At 41.4% G+C, this 15979-nt stretch overlaps 1 protein-coding gene across 1 annotated transcript in view; it reads right to left on the bottom strand.

The window, feature by feature from the left end:
* Positions 1 to 15979, bottom strand: part of LAMA5 (laminin subunit alpha 5) — a 217525-nt gene that overhangs the window by 93719 nt on the left and 107827 nt on the right. The window contains exons 7-11 of the mRNA XM_089513322.1: positions 6438 to 6553; positions 3505 to 3623; positions 1735 to 1825; positions 1017 to 1151; positions 150 to 212 (exon numbers count right to left, since the gene is read on the bottom strand). Of these exons, the coding sequence (XP_089369448.1) occupies positions 150 to 212; positions 1017 to 1151; positions 1735 to 1825; positions 3505 to 3623; positions 6438 to 6553 (524 nt within the window). The remainder of the gene's footprint in view (positions 1 to 149; positions 213 to 1016; positions 1152 to 1734; positions 1826 to 3504; positions 3624 to 6437; positions 6554 to 15979) is intronic.

The following is a 15979-nucleotide window of genomic DNA, read 5'->3' as shown; positions in this document are numbered from 1 at the left end:
AAAAAATGGGGGAGAAGAGAGGTTGATGGTACATACGGCACAAGAAAATCCTGCTTTCCAGTGGAGTACCATTGTAATTATTGCAGAAATAAACTAGAATAACAGGATGCATATTATTTCAAAAGGGAAAAATAAAGCCAAAAGCTTACTTATTATCTGGCCAGCTGGGAGTTCTTGTGCTCCTTTACCATTGTTAGAGAAATCTGACTCTGCTAAATGATAGGAAAGACAATACAAACATTAATTTGATAGTCAAGAAAAAAATAATCAGATAGCACCAGCATAAATCAAATTCCTCTCTCTATAAATAGAACTTTCTGGAGACCATGGCATCACTTTTGCTCCAAATGAAGAATCAAGCTTCTAAATTCCATCTTATCATTCCAGTTCTATGAAAATATTTAGCATGAGTTGAAGGATCTGAAGAGCTGGCTTCTATCCAAAGCTACTTACAATAATCCACAAAAGAGGAACAAGAGAAGCACCTGAATATACTCTATCACCAACATGGGAGGGGCTGAAACCTAGGCTTATAAGAACTAACTATGGGCCCAAACAGATAGGCCAAAATAAAGCTGCTTTGGGTCACTTTGGAGGTATGCTGTTTAAATGAAGCATGCATCTTAAGAGGCCAAAGGCTGCGCTAAAGCTGCACTCCAGTCCTTAGGACTGGATTGTGGCTTTGGTGCAGCTTCCGGCCTCTTAGGATGCATGTTTCATTTAAACAGCACATTTCCAAAGTGACCTGAAGCAGCTTTATTTTGGCCTGTCTGTGTGGGCCCTACACTAAACTTTCAAAAATCCCATTTATTCACTTAATTTATATTCCGCACTTCTCTCAATATGTGGCCTAAGGGGCTTTACAATACAGATTAAGTTAGACTTCAGTTTAATCCAATCGTAATAATAAAAAACATTTAAAAGCAGCTAAATAAACCATGTTTTAAAAGCAATACTGAATTAAAACCAGTTTAAAAGCATTTAAAATTCCTCATGCCAATGTTAGTAATACTTACGATAACAATGTGGGAAATCCACATAGCCATCCGCACAAGCATCACAGTGCTCCCCTGTATAATTTGGTTTGCAGTAACAGCGGCCAGTGAAGTCTTCACAGGTGCCATCTGTGAACTCTGAGTCACAATTGCAACCTAAAAGGAAGGATCATTTGTATGCATAGCCTGGGACAACTCAGGGTATACATTGCCTAAAATGGCAATGGGCAAGGCAGGCCCACAAACTGCATTTTTACAGCCACCAATAACCTTTACAGTCCCCTAATGGACATTTGGGGGTATTTTAAAAAAGAAAATGAGGGGGGAGGTGTATAAATGAGGATGTAGTTGTCTAGAAACCTGGCAAAAGGGAAGCTACAACCCCCCCCCCCCCCAATAAAAAAGTTGTTCACCCAGGTCTAAAACAGTGTTGTCCACTTTCAATACTGACATAGTTATCTCAATACAGATTTAGAAAAACCAAAATCCCACCACCATTCCTATGTAAGATGCGATGCCAGACACTATCAGTTTAGATCCAGAAGCCTCAGACACGAATCACTTCTGAAGACACAGGAGTTGGGTTTTTTCAAGTGGAACCCCCATGCCTTATGAGGGACCTCCAGTTTTGGAGGGTGGAGTCAATTGAGAGGGAAGGCAAAGCTGAAATGCATCCCAGTATACAGCATATTTTGCACTGAACTTTAGGTCCTGGCCATATATGAGAGAATATACTCACGATAGCAAATGTAGGGTGAATCTATTGGATGATCTGGAGATTTATAATATCCTGGGCTGCACCTTTCACAGTTGATGCCTGCTGTGTGGTGCTGCAGAAATAATTTGTCTGTTAGCATTCGTTCATTTGAGGCATCACAGTTTAGTTCAAAATGTAACCTTCCAGATATTGCTACACTGAAACTTCTTTTGCCACCATAGAAAATAGTGAGGTGTTCTGGACATTGCAGTGAACAATTTGCCCAGACCTGACTGAGACTGAGAAGAACATAAAATTAAAAAGGGTATTAAGAACTATTCCCAGTTTGTTATTGTGGCCCTTCAATTTGTTTCTGCCTTACGATGATCCTAAAGCAAACCTATCATGGAGCTTTCTTGACAGAATTTGTTCAGAGAGGGTTTGCCTTTGCCTTCCTCTGAGGCTGAGAGAGTGTGGCTTGCCCAAGGTCACCCAGTGAATTTCCATGGCTGGGCAGAAATTAAAACACCATGCTGGCTCTCACTTGAGATTAAATCCCACAGATCTCAATGTGCCTTACTGTCAAGACAGAGCCATGTAAGACTGTGCTTTTAAGTTTGAAACAGCTCTGATTGTGCCAAATCAATTAGAAGTGGGTATATATTAGGGAATTAGTTCCACCTTGTTCCTTCTTAAAAGTTTGTATAAATTTGTGTGACACCATAAACTAGAGATGGGCAAAGTGACGGCATAAAATTGTTTTTGTATTCATTGATCCCTTCAGATTCTGTCATTTTTTTCCAACCCTAAAAATGTGGGAGTGAATTACCTCCCCTTGAAGCATCTGGGAGCAGCAATTCACCTTTTAAATAGGTTTCAGGGGTGCCCTGCTCTGCTCAACCTAAAACACCAGTGTTTTGAAAAGAGAAGTGGGCTTAAAGCCATGTTGGGGGATTTCCCCCCCATGTGCGGATATTGTTGGCAGTCCCTCAGATTCCCAGGGCAGAAAACTGGCCTCAAACCTATCACAATTGCCCACTCTCTGCCTTAGACCATGTGTGAAGTTGACTGAGTCTGGAGGCCACATTTTAGTTTGACAAAGTGCTGGACTTTCAGAGCAGTTGTGTGTGATGTTATGGACTTTTGCAAAAAAAAATATGTTATTTTTCTGTTTACTAGAGAAATTAAAATAAAATGTGGTCATGCATATCATGTATAGTATATATAATAAGTTAGGATGTGCTGGGAAGTAGTAAGAGTATGGACAGGGGGACAGGTTGCTGGCTGAATGTTTGATGGGATTTTTATAAAGACAAATGTGTGTGATAGACTCAGAGAGAGAGTGAGATAGGAATATTAAAGATAGGAATATAAGTGAGGATTACTTAGTTAGGGTCAGGTAGGATTTAGATGTGTTCAGTAAGTAATCTTAAACTTTATTTTGATCTCCTGTTTAATACATTATTTTTGTCTTGTATATTTGCACCTCTGAGAATAGTACGTAAAGGTCATTGGAATGCTTGAGTGTCTGTAGTGGTGTCCAGTGTGGGACTGGAAAAATAAAGATTTGCACAGGATCCATGAGAGCATCTAGAAGGTAGCCTTTTTTGATGCCATAGCACTGGGACAGGAGGAGTCATCACAATTTGACAGCAAACCACAAAGTGTTAAGTGTGCTATTTCAAAGAAGCTCACATATTTTCTTTTAAAGTCTCTTACGTTTTTCTCTAGTGACAATGAATAAATGTACATTGGCGATAACCTAACGAAACACAGGGGCTCTTTGTTTGTGGCATATCCACTAAGTCTTACCTGACAGTCAATGCAAACACCTCCTCCTTCAAACTGGCCATTACGGTTTTTGCTGGCTTTTTGATGGTCAACCTCTGGATCATAATAGCAGTCAAAGGCATGCCCATTGCAATTACAGGCTGGAAATATAAGCATGAGTGAGCTAACACTGGTACAGACTCCAATTTATGCATTCTCCCTTTCACCATAGCATGTGATACTCAATGCAATTTTAAGGAATCAGTTTCAGTTTATGCTGCCTGAGGATGTGGACAAGATACTTTCAATGATGTGGCCAATTACTGTATTACCAGTTACATTGATACTTAATGAATTGTATTTACAGTTGTTACTGTTGTGACTGTTCTATTATCTGTATCCTTTTAGTTGTATATACTGTATTTATAATCTTCTTTGGGATTTCTTCATTTTTGTAAATAATATTTATTATGTTTTCACATAAATTGATTTGTAATATTCATAATAAAACATACTTATTATCTTTTTTGGAATTTTTAAAAGATGAAAATAGGATAGAAATGTCCTGGAATATCATAAAATTTTAAACCACAATTTGTCTCCTGAAAAGTCTGCTAGAATAATTCTGTACTGAAGAAGGCTCACAATCGGGCAATTCAAAAATACTGATTAATCAGTCCATCTTTCCAAGACTTCAGTCTTTAAGATGAAACTGAATATTTTGATTATCCCTGCAGTTACTCATCCTATTGAATGTAGAAACAGAGCTGTAAAACTCTTTGTTGAGAATAGAGTCCCAGTCGCACTGGATCCAAACATAGGTAATAAATAATAAATAATAAATGGTTTATTTATATACCGCCCTTCCAGAGATCAGGGCGGTTCACAACAGATAAAAAGTACATAAAAAATTTCAATATACAATATTAAAAATACAAACTACAAAAAAAAAAAAAAACAACAGCAAATGCCCCCAGGTTAGATACCCATTGTCTGTGCGGTCATATGGCGGGGGGGGGCTTATAAGGACTAATCGGGGAATGCGATGCCAAACAGGTGGGTCTTCAACTCCCGCTTGAATTGGGCCAGGGAGGTGACTGAGCGGAGCTCTATGGGCAGCGTGTTCCAAAGGGCCGGGGCGGCGATGGAGAAAGACCTCCTGGAAGTGGAGGATAACCTCGCCCCGGGAACCCTAAGGAGTTGCTGCCCAGATGTTCTGAGGGTGCGAGGCGGAATGTATGGGGAGAGGCGGTCCTTCAGGTAACCTGGGCCCAAGCCATTTAGGACTTTATAGGTCATTACCAGCACCTTGTATTGCGCCCGGAAGCGAATGGGCAGCCAATGGAGGTTTTTTAGAACCGGTGTTATATGGCTGGCCCTGGACGTGCCAGTGACCAGCCTTGCAGCCATGTTCTGCACCAGTTGAAGCTTCCGGGTTAGGTACAAGGGCTGTCCCATGTAGAGCCCATTGCAGAAATCCAATCTCGAGGTTACCAGGGCATGTACCACAGTTTCAAGGTCCCTCTGGGTCAGGTATGGGCGCAGCTGGCGAAGAAGCCGAAGCTGATAACAGGTGCTCTTGACCGTCGCATTCACCTGAGCAGTCAGGTGAAGGGACGAGTCAAGAAGCACCCCCAGGCTGCGCACGGAGTCCTTCACAGGGAGCGTGACCCCGTTCAGGACAGGTGGAACCACCGCCATTCCTGGACCAGGGGAACCTATCACGAGTACCTCCGTTTTCTCTGGATTTAGCTTTAGTCGGTTTTCCCTCATCCAGCCCATTACTGACTCCAAACAGGCCACGAGAGGAGAGACGCCATCCTCGGTCACTGCATCAGTCGGAGACATAGAGAAAATGATCTGGGTGTCATCAGCGTACTGATAACCCCGCGCCCCATGTCTCCGGATGATCTCTCCCAGCGGTTTCATGTAAATGTTAAATAGCATGGGAGACAGAATGGCCCCTTGAGGGACCCCAGTTTTAAGGGGTCTCTCATCGGAGCACACGTCTCCCAGCTGCACCATCTGGGACCTCCCGGAAAGGTAGGACCGGAACCACTGGAGCGCAGTGCCCCCGATCCCCACCTCTGCCAGGCGTCCCAGAAGGATACCATGGTCTATGGTATCGAAAGCCGCTGAGATGTCCAAGAGCACCAACAGGGACACGCTTCCCCTGTCGATGCCCAGACGGAGATCATCGACCAAGGCGACCATGGCCGTCTCAACCCCATAACCTGCCCGAAAGCCAGTTTGAAATGGGTCTAGGTCCTTCGGAAACCCTGGGCCAAAACACTCTGCAGAAATAATCCAGTTTGAGACCGCTTTAATGCCCTGGTTCAGTATTAGGGAATTCTGGGAACTGTAGTGTGTTGTGACATCAGAGCTCTCTGACAGAGAAGGCTAAATGTCTCACAAAACTAGTATCCAGAATTCCCTAGCATTGAGCCAAGGCAGTTGAAGCCGTCTCAAACTGGATTATTTCTGCAGAGTGTTTTGGCTCCCTATTGTTTATTTCTCTTGATTGTGAAAACTAGCTATTTAGCAAACCTAAAGATAAACTTTTCTCTAAGTCCTCAACTATTATAATACTATAAATTACTATTAATTACTTTTGTGAACCACCACCAATGCTGGCTGGGGGATTATGAGTTGTAGCCAAAAGCCCAAAAGTAATTTTTCTAAGCTCTCACAACAAATTTTCTGGGTGAACCAGATATCCCACTAGTAGTTAGCAACTTGTTAAGCTTTAAATGTATGCTTGGAACTGTTCCTTCACTTCTAGAAAAAGGAAGTGATGGATAACTGTCAAATCTGTTTTCTTTGAATCCTGCATGAATATGAAACACAGAACAACATGGACATCAGGAAAATCAGAAACATTCACTTTTGTCTTGCATCTTCACGTGGCATGAATAACTGAAAAAGGATAGCGGAGGCAAGAATCAAACAGTTCTATTTTTTGATATAAAACTTACGTTCACATTCATTGGCACTGTCAGTAGTGGCAGGTTTCCAAGGTAATTGGTTGAAGCCCGGGCAGCAATGATCGCATGACCCTCCGCAAGTGTTGTGCTGACAGTCACATTGTAGCCTGGTGGGTAAAAAATACATGAGTCAAGTCAACCCAGGAGTAGACTGAGGAATAGTTAAACACAGGGAAAGGGGTGGGTGCAGGGAAACTAGTTCAGGATCCTTTCAAAATATATCTTAGTAAAGATGGATGCAAGCTCCAGGAAAAAGAGATTTTACCTCAACATTAGGAGGAACTTCCTGACAGTGAGGGCTGTTTGACAGTGGAACAAACTCCCTCAGAGTGTAGTGGAGCCTCCCTCCTGAGAGGTCTTTAAGCAGAGACTGGATGGCCATCTATCGAGGATGCTTTGATTGAGATTTCCTGCATGGCAGGGGGTTGGACTGGATGGCCTGTGTGGTCTCTTCCAACTCTATGAATCTATAAAGATTCTCACTGCCCCTTATATGGATGCATGCATGCTTCTGACAAGTTTTCTTTGTTCTTTCCAAAACTACAGCTGCAACAAATTTCCTCTCATACAATTGTAGGGCCACCATATAATCAGGAGGGCAATGAAATGGTATCATCCAGTTACATACACACACACACACACACACACACACACACACACACACACGAGATGATGGTCAAGATTTTTAACATGAAAAGAAGACAAAAAAGAACAAAAGTAACAAAGAGGACTACTCAGCAGTCAGAAATAAACAAGCAATGTTGATATCATGGTGGATGATAACATGATAGTGAAATGTCCCACACTGCATCTGCCACCCAAGAAGTGCTGAACATTGTATTGCCTCCATTATATATTTTGCAAATTCCAGGCCCTGAATTATCAATTGAAAAATGGGTTAAAATAAGATGCTACACTGGGTTAACGAATGACACCTTTACAGGGTTAAGAGAATTACTTTTTTTTAAAACAGAAAAATAGTTCATGGACAAACTATCTGGGCATAGCGCCAATGTACTGATAAGAAATAGTAAACAAGAAAAGCTAAATAAACGGTTGAAAAAAAAATACAAGCTATCCAGATGCAGTTAATCTCCATAGGAATACATTGGTCATGCTTGATGGCAGATAGGCAGAATAAGAGATAGTGCTGTTCATTCCCAGCAGTGATGAAGAACACCGTTAAAGCGTACTATAACTCATCTCTGATTGCTTGAAGCAGTCAGCAGATATCCTGGGAAGCATGCCAGATGAGACAATAGTGCTTCTCTTAGAGAATGAAAATCACAACATCTGAGTGGATGAAAGGAGGTAAATGAATATAAAAGAAAGCTGGCTGCAGCACAGCAGGGCCTTCACTTATGAGTACAGTGCTGAAGAGGCCAATCTTTGAGATCATGCCAGAAGAAGAGGCTGGCTGGCTGGCTGCATTCATCAGAATAGGTGAGACAAGAACAAAGATCACTTTAGTTAGAACGTTTGATAGAATGACAGTCATATGTAGAATTTACTCTCTGTAATCTGAGCTAGGCTGAATTAATGTAATGTATGTAAACATCTGCTTGAGAAGCATGGTTTCCTCAACAGTGTCTAAGGTTGAGTAATGCTAAGGATATAAGAATATGCTTAAGACTATGTTAATAGAGCCAGCACGGTGTAGTGATTTAAGTGTTGTACTAGGACTCTGGAAGATCAGGATTTGAATCCCTGCTTAGCTATGGAAACCCACTTGGTGATCTTGAGCAAGTAGCACCCTAAATAAATAAATCTTGCCAAGAATGCCCTATCACAGGGTTGTCCTAAGTCAGAGTTGATTTGAAAGCATGTAAGAACAACAAGACTATATAATGTCCACAGACCCAATGTACCTAGGAAGAGAGATGTCTATATGGTGTAATGATCTTCCCCAAAGAGTTTAGAAATGTTTAAATTACTTGATTCATGAATAACACAGAAGATATGAAGCTGTGTGTTTATTCTCCTATTATAAATTTCCTGAAATTCCAGTACCTAAGAGATAGTTAAGGAAAGTGTTGATACTAATCTGCCCATTTGGAAAGTGGTGTTTTTCACAAGTTTAAAGTCCTGGGGAGCGAAAGGTGAATTACAGATTGTTCCATGTCTTAGGACCACTTTAACTGCCATGGCCACATCCTACAGAATCCTGAGATTTTTAGTTTTGGAAGGCCCCAGAGCTCTCTGGCAGAGAAGAATAAAGCTCCTGTAAAACTACAAATCCCAGGATTCCACAGGATGTTGCTACAGCACTTAAAGTGATGACAAATTGCATTATTTCTACAGTGTAGATGAACCCCTAGTCTCTGGAGCAATAGAAAACAAGTTTGTTCCATCCTCAATTTCTCCTGCTATAGAGAAAAGAATAGTACAATCTACATTTAATGCAGGCTAGAATCCCTGCTTCATCACTAGGCATTTAATGTTATACATACATGCTTAATTCTTATGGGAGAAATTTTGATGGATTCTACACTGAAAGGGACTGGAGGGCTAGGTTCTGAATACTGTGTCTCTGGAAACATAATTGCTGGGCTCCTGTCTGAAACAACTGTGAGCAAACATGCCAAGAAAAAGTAAAATAAAGTGCACATAATTCAGCTGTATATACAGTAATTTGTTTTAGTGAAAACATGAAGAGTACTGGTATACTTCTACACCATAATTTTCATGGAAGTACTGGCTGTCTCTGGGATAGCTCTAGAGAATTCTGTTCCTTTTATGACTTCTTTGTCAAACATTTTGGACTTCCCTTTTTTACAAAAAGAAACCACTATAGCCTTGCACTTCAGTTCTACACTTAACAGTGTTTGACAATTTGTTCTGTAAAACTTACCAACCATAATCTGCCAAAAATTCCTCCTCTGCAAGCCTCATGAAAAAGAACAGAAGCAGCACAAAACATATGCGTCACTGGACAAATCCCAGTTATTTTAATGGAGATTTGCACAAGAAATTTCATGTCTTTCCTCTGGTTTTATCTGCCCAACAAGAATCAGTGTCCTGTCCTTGCTGCTATTTTATTAGGAAAGGTGACATCATGCCTAAAACGTGCACTGCACTGTACCAGTGTACCCACCCTACAAAAATGCTGCTTGTTGAGTCAGACTGATGGATAATAATTGTTATGTTCCAACTTTTATCTGTGCAATTACTCATGTCCCCCTCCAGGCATGCCGCTCCCTCCTATGGCACACGCCCGACTTGCTCTCTTTGAAAACATGGGGATTAAAAATAGCTACATTTTTGGGTTGTTTTTTTTAAAAAAAATCAGAAATAGACAGGGAGGTGTGGTATACAATCTGCTTTAGATCCACACCTATATCTTTTCAATGAACACCTGGGTCTGCAAAGAAAAGAGCCAGAGAATGGGTTAGAGAGAACTATGGATTTATGTTTAAGATGGACCTCACGCCATTGTTTGTAGAAACTGAGTAATCTTTTCAGCACTCCAGCATTGGACCTTTACAGACACCAGATTTCTGGCCTACTCCACTAGGAAGGTAATCCTCAGTGTTGCTTTAACCAGGATATATTTCTGAAAATGAAACTCTTCTCATCAAGCAACTATCCCTAATTGGGAATGTATTTATTTATTTGGCGGGCTTAGACAATTGCATACTACCACTCATAAATGTTCCCAAGTCAGCTGTCATTAACATGGTTAGTGCATTTTTCTAAAGCCTAATGTACTGAAAAGAAAGCATTTTGGCCATTGTAAAAACTGAGCATAAAAGGTAACGTCCACATAATGGACTCATCTCTGTCAAATGATTAAGATATCTCACTCAAGCTATGCTGCAATGCCATTAGTTCAAGAAACACAGTCAGTGTGTTGTACTAATAACAGGCAAGGTTCTATGAAAAGGTACAGAAGAGAGACAGACAGCTGGTCACCTGAAGAAAGTATCTAATGCATAGAAGCCCCTTGTTGTTGTTGAGTGTCTTCAAGTTGTTTCTGGCTTATGGCAACCCTATCATGGGGTTGTCTTGGCATGTTTCTTCAGAGGGGTTTTCATGCCATCCTGAGGCTGAGAAAATGTGACTTGCCCAAGGTCACCCAGTGGATTTCCATGGCTGAGCCAGGATTCAAACCCTGGTCTCCCAGTGTCTTAGTCCAATATGCAAACCATTACACCATGTTAGCTCCTTAGATGCTTGAAAAGCAGTTTTCTTTCCATTGCATGAAAGGCTCACCTTTGGGTCAAAAATGACTTCAAGGCACACAACAACAAATATATGGATATATTGTCATAAAGGGCTTAAACGACCTAAATGGAACAAATCCTACCTGATCATGGAAGCTAAGCAGGGCAAACCCTGGTTAGTACTCGGATGGGAGACTTCTGAGACAGAGTTTTCCTTGCAAAAGAAAACCCTGTGAAATTCATGGGGTTGCCATAAGTCAACAGGTGACTTGAAGGCATGCACACATACAGCTGTGTCACAATGCTTGCAATTCCTCAATCATATGAGCAACCTAAGAAAAGCATGTGGGAGGATGGAAGAAGATGAAGAAAGTGAAGATTAGAAAATGGGAAAGAGGAAGTGAAGCTGCCCATCAGCTTAACATTCAGCCTTGGAGTCACTCAATGATCTATGTAGTTACCAACAACATAGATTCAAGCCCCTGTCCATGTTATTTCATTCTGCAAGCCAGGATAAGGTTGATGTAACTTCAACAGACAGACAAGCCAAAGTCACTGTCATGATCACCACAATAAAAAATGGGGCACTATGTACATTTGTTCTGTGTAAGCAACTCATGTTATTCTCTTCTCTGGCTCTGATAAATCATTGACAGCTTTTCTTAATTTAGAAAGAGCTGTGCACTGGTTTATGAGAAACTCTCCAGGTTTCTGTTGATTGTAAGAGAAAAGCGGCACATGCAGTAGTAGCTGGTGGACCCTGTAACAATGGAATTATGACTTTGCTCTGGGTTTTAGCCTGAACCTTAAAGCTACCCAGGTGGAAACCTATTTCAGGGTAGGGTTCAGCACTTGGCATAGCTTTTTAAAGATTAGTATAAAACAGGAAATGAATTCACCATTCCACTGACATGGAAGTGACCTGCTGACAATGAGGCTAGGAGCGAGCCACTGACTGAAAGCAAAACACATGTTTTGAAAGGATTAGTGTACCTTGTGAATTCACTATTGTTGCCGTGTGCCTTCAAGTCATTTCTGACTTATGGTGACCTTAAGGTGAACTTACCACAGGATTTTTGGGGTTCTCAGAGATTGTGACTCACCCAAGATCACCCAATGGGTTTCCATGGTCCAGTGAGAATCGAACCTTGATCTCCAGAGTCCTAGTCCTATGATTCACTACACCATGCTGGCCCTAATTCATTATCTTCTACATTTTTCTTTTCATCAACTTGCAATACAGAAATCTTACAAACTTGCAGAAATTTTGCAAACGTGTAGACATTAATGAGTATCTGCAGGAACATGCTTACATGCTATTAATAGGAATGCACTAGACAAGGATCAAGAGATAGTTCAGTCAACACATGCCCTTAGACAAGGAGTGTTGTGTGAGATCATGAAGAAAAGGAGGTGTTTGCAGAGGGTGGGTCTTTGCAATAGCAGCCTGCAGCTCAGTTGAAGAGAGACTGCAGAATATGTATGGGCAGGAACTGGACCAAGAAATGTTGATAGAAATAAACTGTTAACAGAGGACCTGCATCAAAGAAAAACACCACTTAACCTAATACAGTATCGGGGTGGACAACTAGTGAAGATGTGGCAACTTTCTACTTTCTGACTTCTTGACATTGAGCAATCCATGCAAGGGAGAAAGGGCAACTTATTTAAAAGGGCACCCCATTCGCCTGGCAGCTTCCAGGAGAAGTATTTCACTCTCTCTCTCTTTGCCTGAAAAAGGTTGGTCTAGAGCATCTCGGAGTTCAGAGGCCACTGAAAAATAGCCATGGGGGGCCCACACTCTGCACATGCCCCACCTACTACGATTAAAAGATCATATGGATTGTTTCACTGGATTAGGCCACAGGACAGCATCCTGTTTCCAACAGCACCAAACCAGATGCTTCTGGAAATTCCAGACAGGATGCAAAGGTCATGCTGTAATGGCTTTCCATCATGGTTAATGGAACATGAAAAAAAGAACTGGTGTTTTCCTATGCTGAAATAGGAAAAAGACTGAGACCCAGGGGACATGCACTCTGCAAAATCTAACTTCAAATGTTGAAAATAAGTAATGTGCTTTTAGGAACTGCACTGCACTATTCAGAACACAAACATCTGTTGCTTTAGCAAAAGATAAACAAGTTTTCTAGCATATCAGTTGCATGTATGCACAGCCTTCACCCATTTACATAGCATCCTTCAAGCAGGATAATCAAACATAAATTCAATAGGTGACTTCTTCCCCTAGCTGTGGTATACAGGAGGAGGGATATAGCACTAGGGACAATTTTCCTGAACAGAATCAATATTATCTACTGGACTGCCAGGGTAATTGATGGAGTATAAATAACAGAAAAGCAAGATATATACCAGTGATGGCGAACCTATGGCACGCGTGCCAGAGGTGGCACTCAGAGTCCTCTCTGTGGGCACATGTGCCATCATCCCAGCACAGAGTTTGCCAGAATTTGTTACTAGAAAACTAGAGGGACATGGCACTTTGCAATAAATAAGTGGGTTTTGGGTTGCAGTTTGGGCACTCGGCCTCTAAAAGGTTCACCATCACTGATATATACCATATGAGGCATGGCTTATCTTTGGGATTGGCTATGAGGGATGACTATGGGAGGTGTCAGTGAGTTCCTGCACTTCAAAATTTACAGCCACATCACTGACTCTTAAGGAGTGAGGAACAACTAGCTAGGGGGTCCTACCTGCTTCGAGCACTGTGCAGTGTCATGCATGCTTATCCTGAAGTAAGGCCTACTGTATTTAACAGGAAATTTAAAACTATTTTTTTAAAAAAACAACTTGAAATGCAGGCTGGAATTCTTTCAGTTAGTCCCAGCTAGAGTAAACTTTTTGACTCAGTTGTTGAATAGTGTTCTGAAAACATTAAAAAACAAAAGCGGCTGGTGACATTTTTTAAAGCTAAGGAGGCACACTAGTCTGCTTAGTAATGATATGGCATCACTCCTTGACTTCCATTACATTCTATGTTACCTTTAAAAGGTAATGGATTGGAAGGACCAAGGTTCAGTAGCAAACCATATTTTGCTAGCATAAGGCCCCATTATTAGGCCCTGGCACATCAAATTAAAAGGACGAGGTGGCAGTAGCTGAGATAAAATACATTTCTGCGGCTGAGATCTTGGAGGGCAATAGCAATTTGGAGTAGGCAGTATAGACCTAGATGGGAAATTGTTTAGTTTGGTATAAGTCAACTTGCAGTGCACCCATGATGAATCTCCATGCCCTTCTTACCTTCACAGGCTGAAGGTTAAAAAAAACCCCAACCCTAATTTAACACAGAGCCCTGCCTACAAGTGTAACCATTCAGAAACAGATACACTTTTTGTTTATTCTGCTGGTAGAGATAGTCAAAACCTCTAATATACCCATCATTACTACTTAGTCTATACAGCACTTCATATGTCGAGCAATCTTTGTAATGAATTGCCAACCAGCATGTTACAGTATATACGTATTTCTGTGATGAAATATATATACAGTGCACTAAAACAGGCATCTACTTCTTTAACTGTTCCACTTAGGGACATTCCTCAAGGTAGCTGCTACTAAGGGAAATGCTTCAAAAGGCTGAAGCTGCAGTATGAGATTCCTCAGTTCCATTATCTTTTTCAGACAAACAACTGAACAGGCCCAGACCTGTTCTTGGAGGATCCACAGACAGTCCTAAAACTGACACACTAGCAGAGCGTCTGGTACAAACTCCTTATACATTTTTTCCACAAGTGCTGATAATCTCTTTCTATTTTTCCTAAAATTATTACAACTAAACCATACTGTCTTTTAGGCAGTCAATATACATAAAGAGTAAATGAATTATATTGACATCAATACAGTCTTTGGAGTTTCGGTTAATGAGCTTGGATAAATCAAATTGTGAACAACTGGCTTCGCAGATGGTGCCGCCGAGAAGGATTTGGATTCTTCGATCATGGGCTGCGGTTCCATGAGGAGGGACTTCTTGCAACAGACCGGTTGCATCTCACGCCAGTTGGAAGAAATGTTTTTGCCAACAGTCTCAAGAACTTGATCAGGAGAGCTTTAAACTGAGTTCCGAGGGGAAGGGAGACAATATTAAGGAAGGCGAAAGGGATGGCGAAAATAGTCAAACTGACATAGAGGAAACAAGGCAAACAGTGCAAGGACCCAACAGTGGGAGGCAAAAAAACTTGCACAGGCAGCAAGTAAAAGGGAACCATGGTCTGCGATGTCTCTACACTAATGCACAGAGCATGGGAAATAAGCAAGATGAACTCGAACTCCTAGTACAACAAAGCAAATATGATATAATAGGCATCACTGAAACCTGGTGGGATGAGTCTCATGATTGGAATGTGGAAATAGAGGGGTATAACCTTACTAAGAGAAATAGGCCAAACAGGAAAGGAGGAGGAATAGCACTATATGTCAGAGATATTCACACCAGTGAAGAGATCCTGGACATCAATCATGGAAGCCAGGTGGAGAGCATCTGGATAAGAATCAAAGGGGAGGGAAAGAACAAGGATGTTACGGTGGGAGTCTACTACAGACCCCCAAGTCAGACTGAGGAATTGGATGATATCTTTCTAGAACAGATGACCACACAGTCAGAAAAGAGAGATGTAGTAGTGATGGGCGACTTCAACTATCCTGATATTTGCTGGAAGTCAAACTCAGCAAAATCCTCAAGGTCTAGCAAATTCCTCACTTGCCTGGAAGACAATTTCATGGTCCAAAAGGTGGAAGAGGCAACAAGGGGGTCAGCTATTTTAGATCTGATCCTAACCTACAAGGATGACTTGGTTAATGGGGTGCAAGTGGTGGGATCATTAGGTGGAAGTGACCATGTTCTCCTGGAGTTTGTAATACAGTGGAAAGGAGAAGCCAGGCAGAGTCAGACACGCATCCTAGACTTTAGGAGAGCGAATTTCAGTAAACTTAGAGAAGTATTGAGGGCGATTCCATGGTCAGAAATACTAAAAGATAAAGGAGTTCAGGACGGATGGGACTTTCTCAAAAGGGAGATACTGAAGGCACAATTTCAAACAGTTCCAGTGAGAAAGAAAAACGGGAGGTGTCTCAAGAAACCAGGATGGATGACTAAGGAACTTTCAACCGAGCTAAGTTTGAAATGGAACATGTATAAGAAATGGAAAAAGGGGGAAATCACGAAAAAGGAATTCAAAGAAATAGCAGGCATGTGTAGGGGTAAAGTCAGAAAAGCTAAAGCGCAGAATGAACTCAGGCTTGCTAGAGAGGTTAAGAACAATAAAAAGGGCTTTTTTGGATATGTCCGCAGCAAAAGGAAGAAGAAGGAAACGGTAGGGTCACTGCGTGGAGAAGATGGCAAAATGC

Source organism: Sceloporus occidentalis, unplaced genomic scaffold (genome assembly GCF_023333645.1).
Source record: "Sceloporus occidentalis isolate IW3139 unplaced genomic scaffold, rSceOcc1.0.p SCAF_3, whole genome shotgun sequence".
NCBI lineage: Eukaryota > Metazoa > Chordata > Lepidosauria > Squamata > Phrynosomatidae > Sceloporus > Sceloporus occidentalis.
This window is presented reverse-complemented; position numbering and strand designations above follow the sequence as displayed.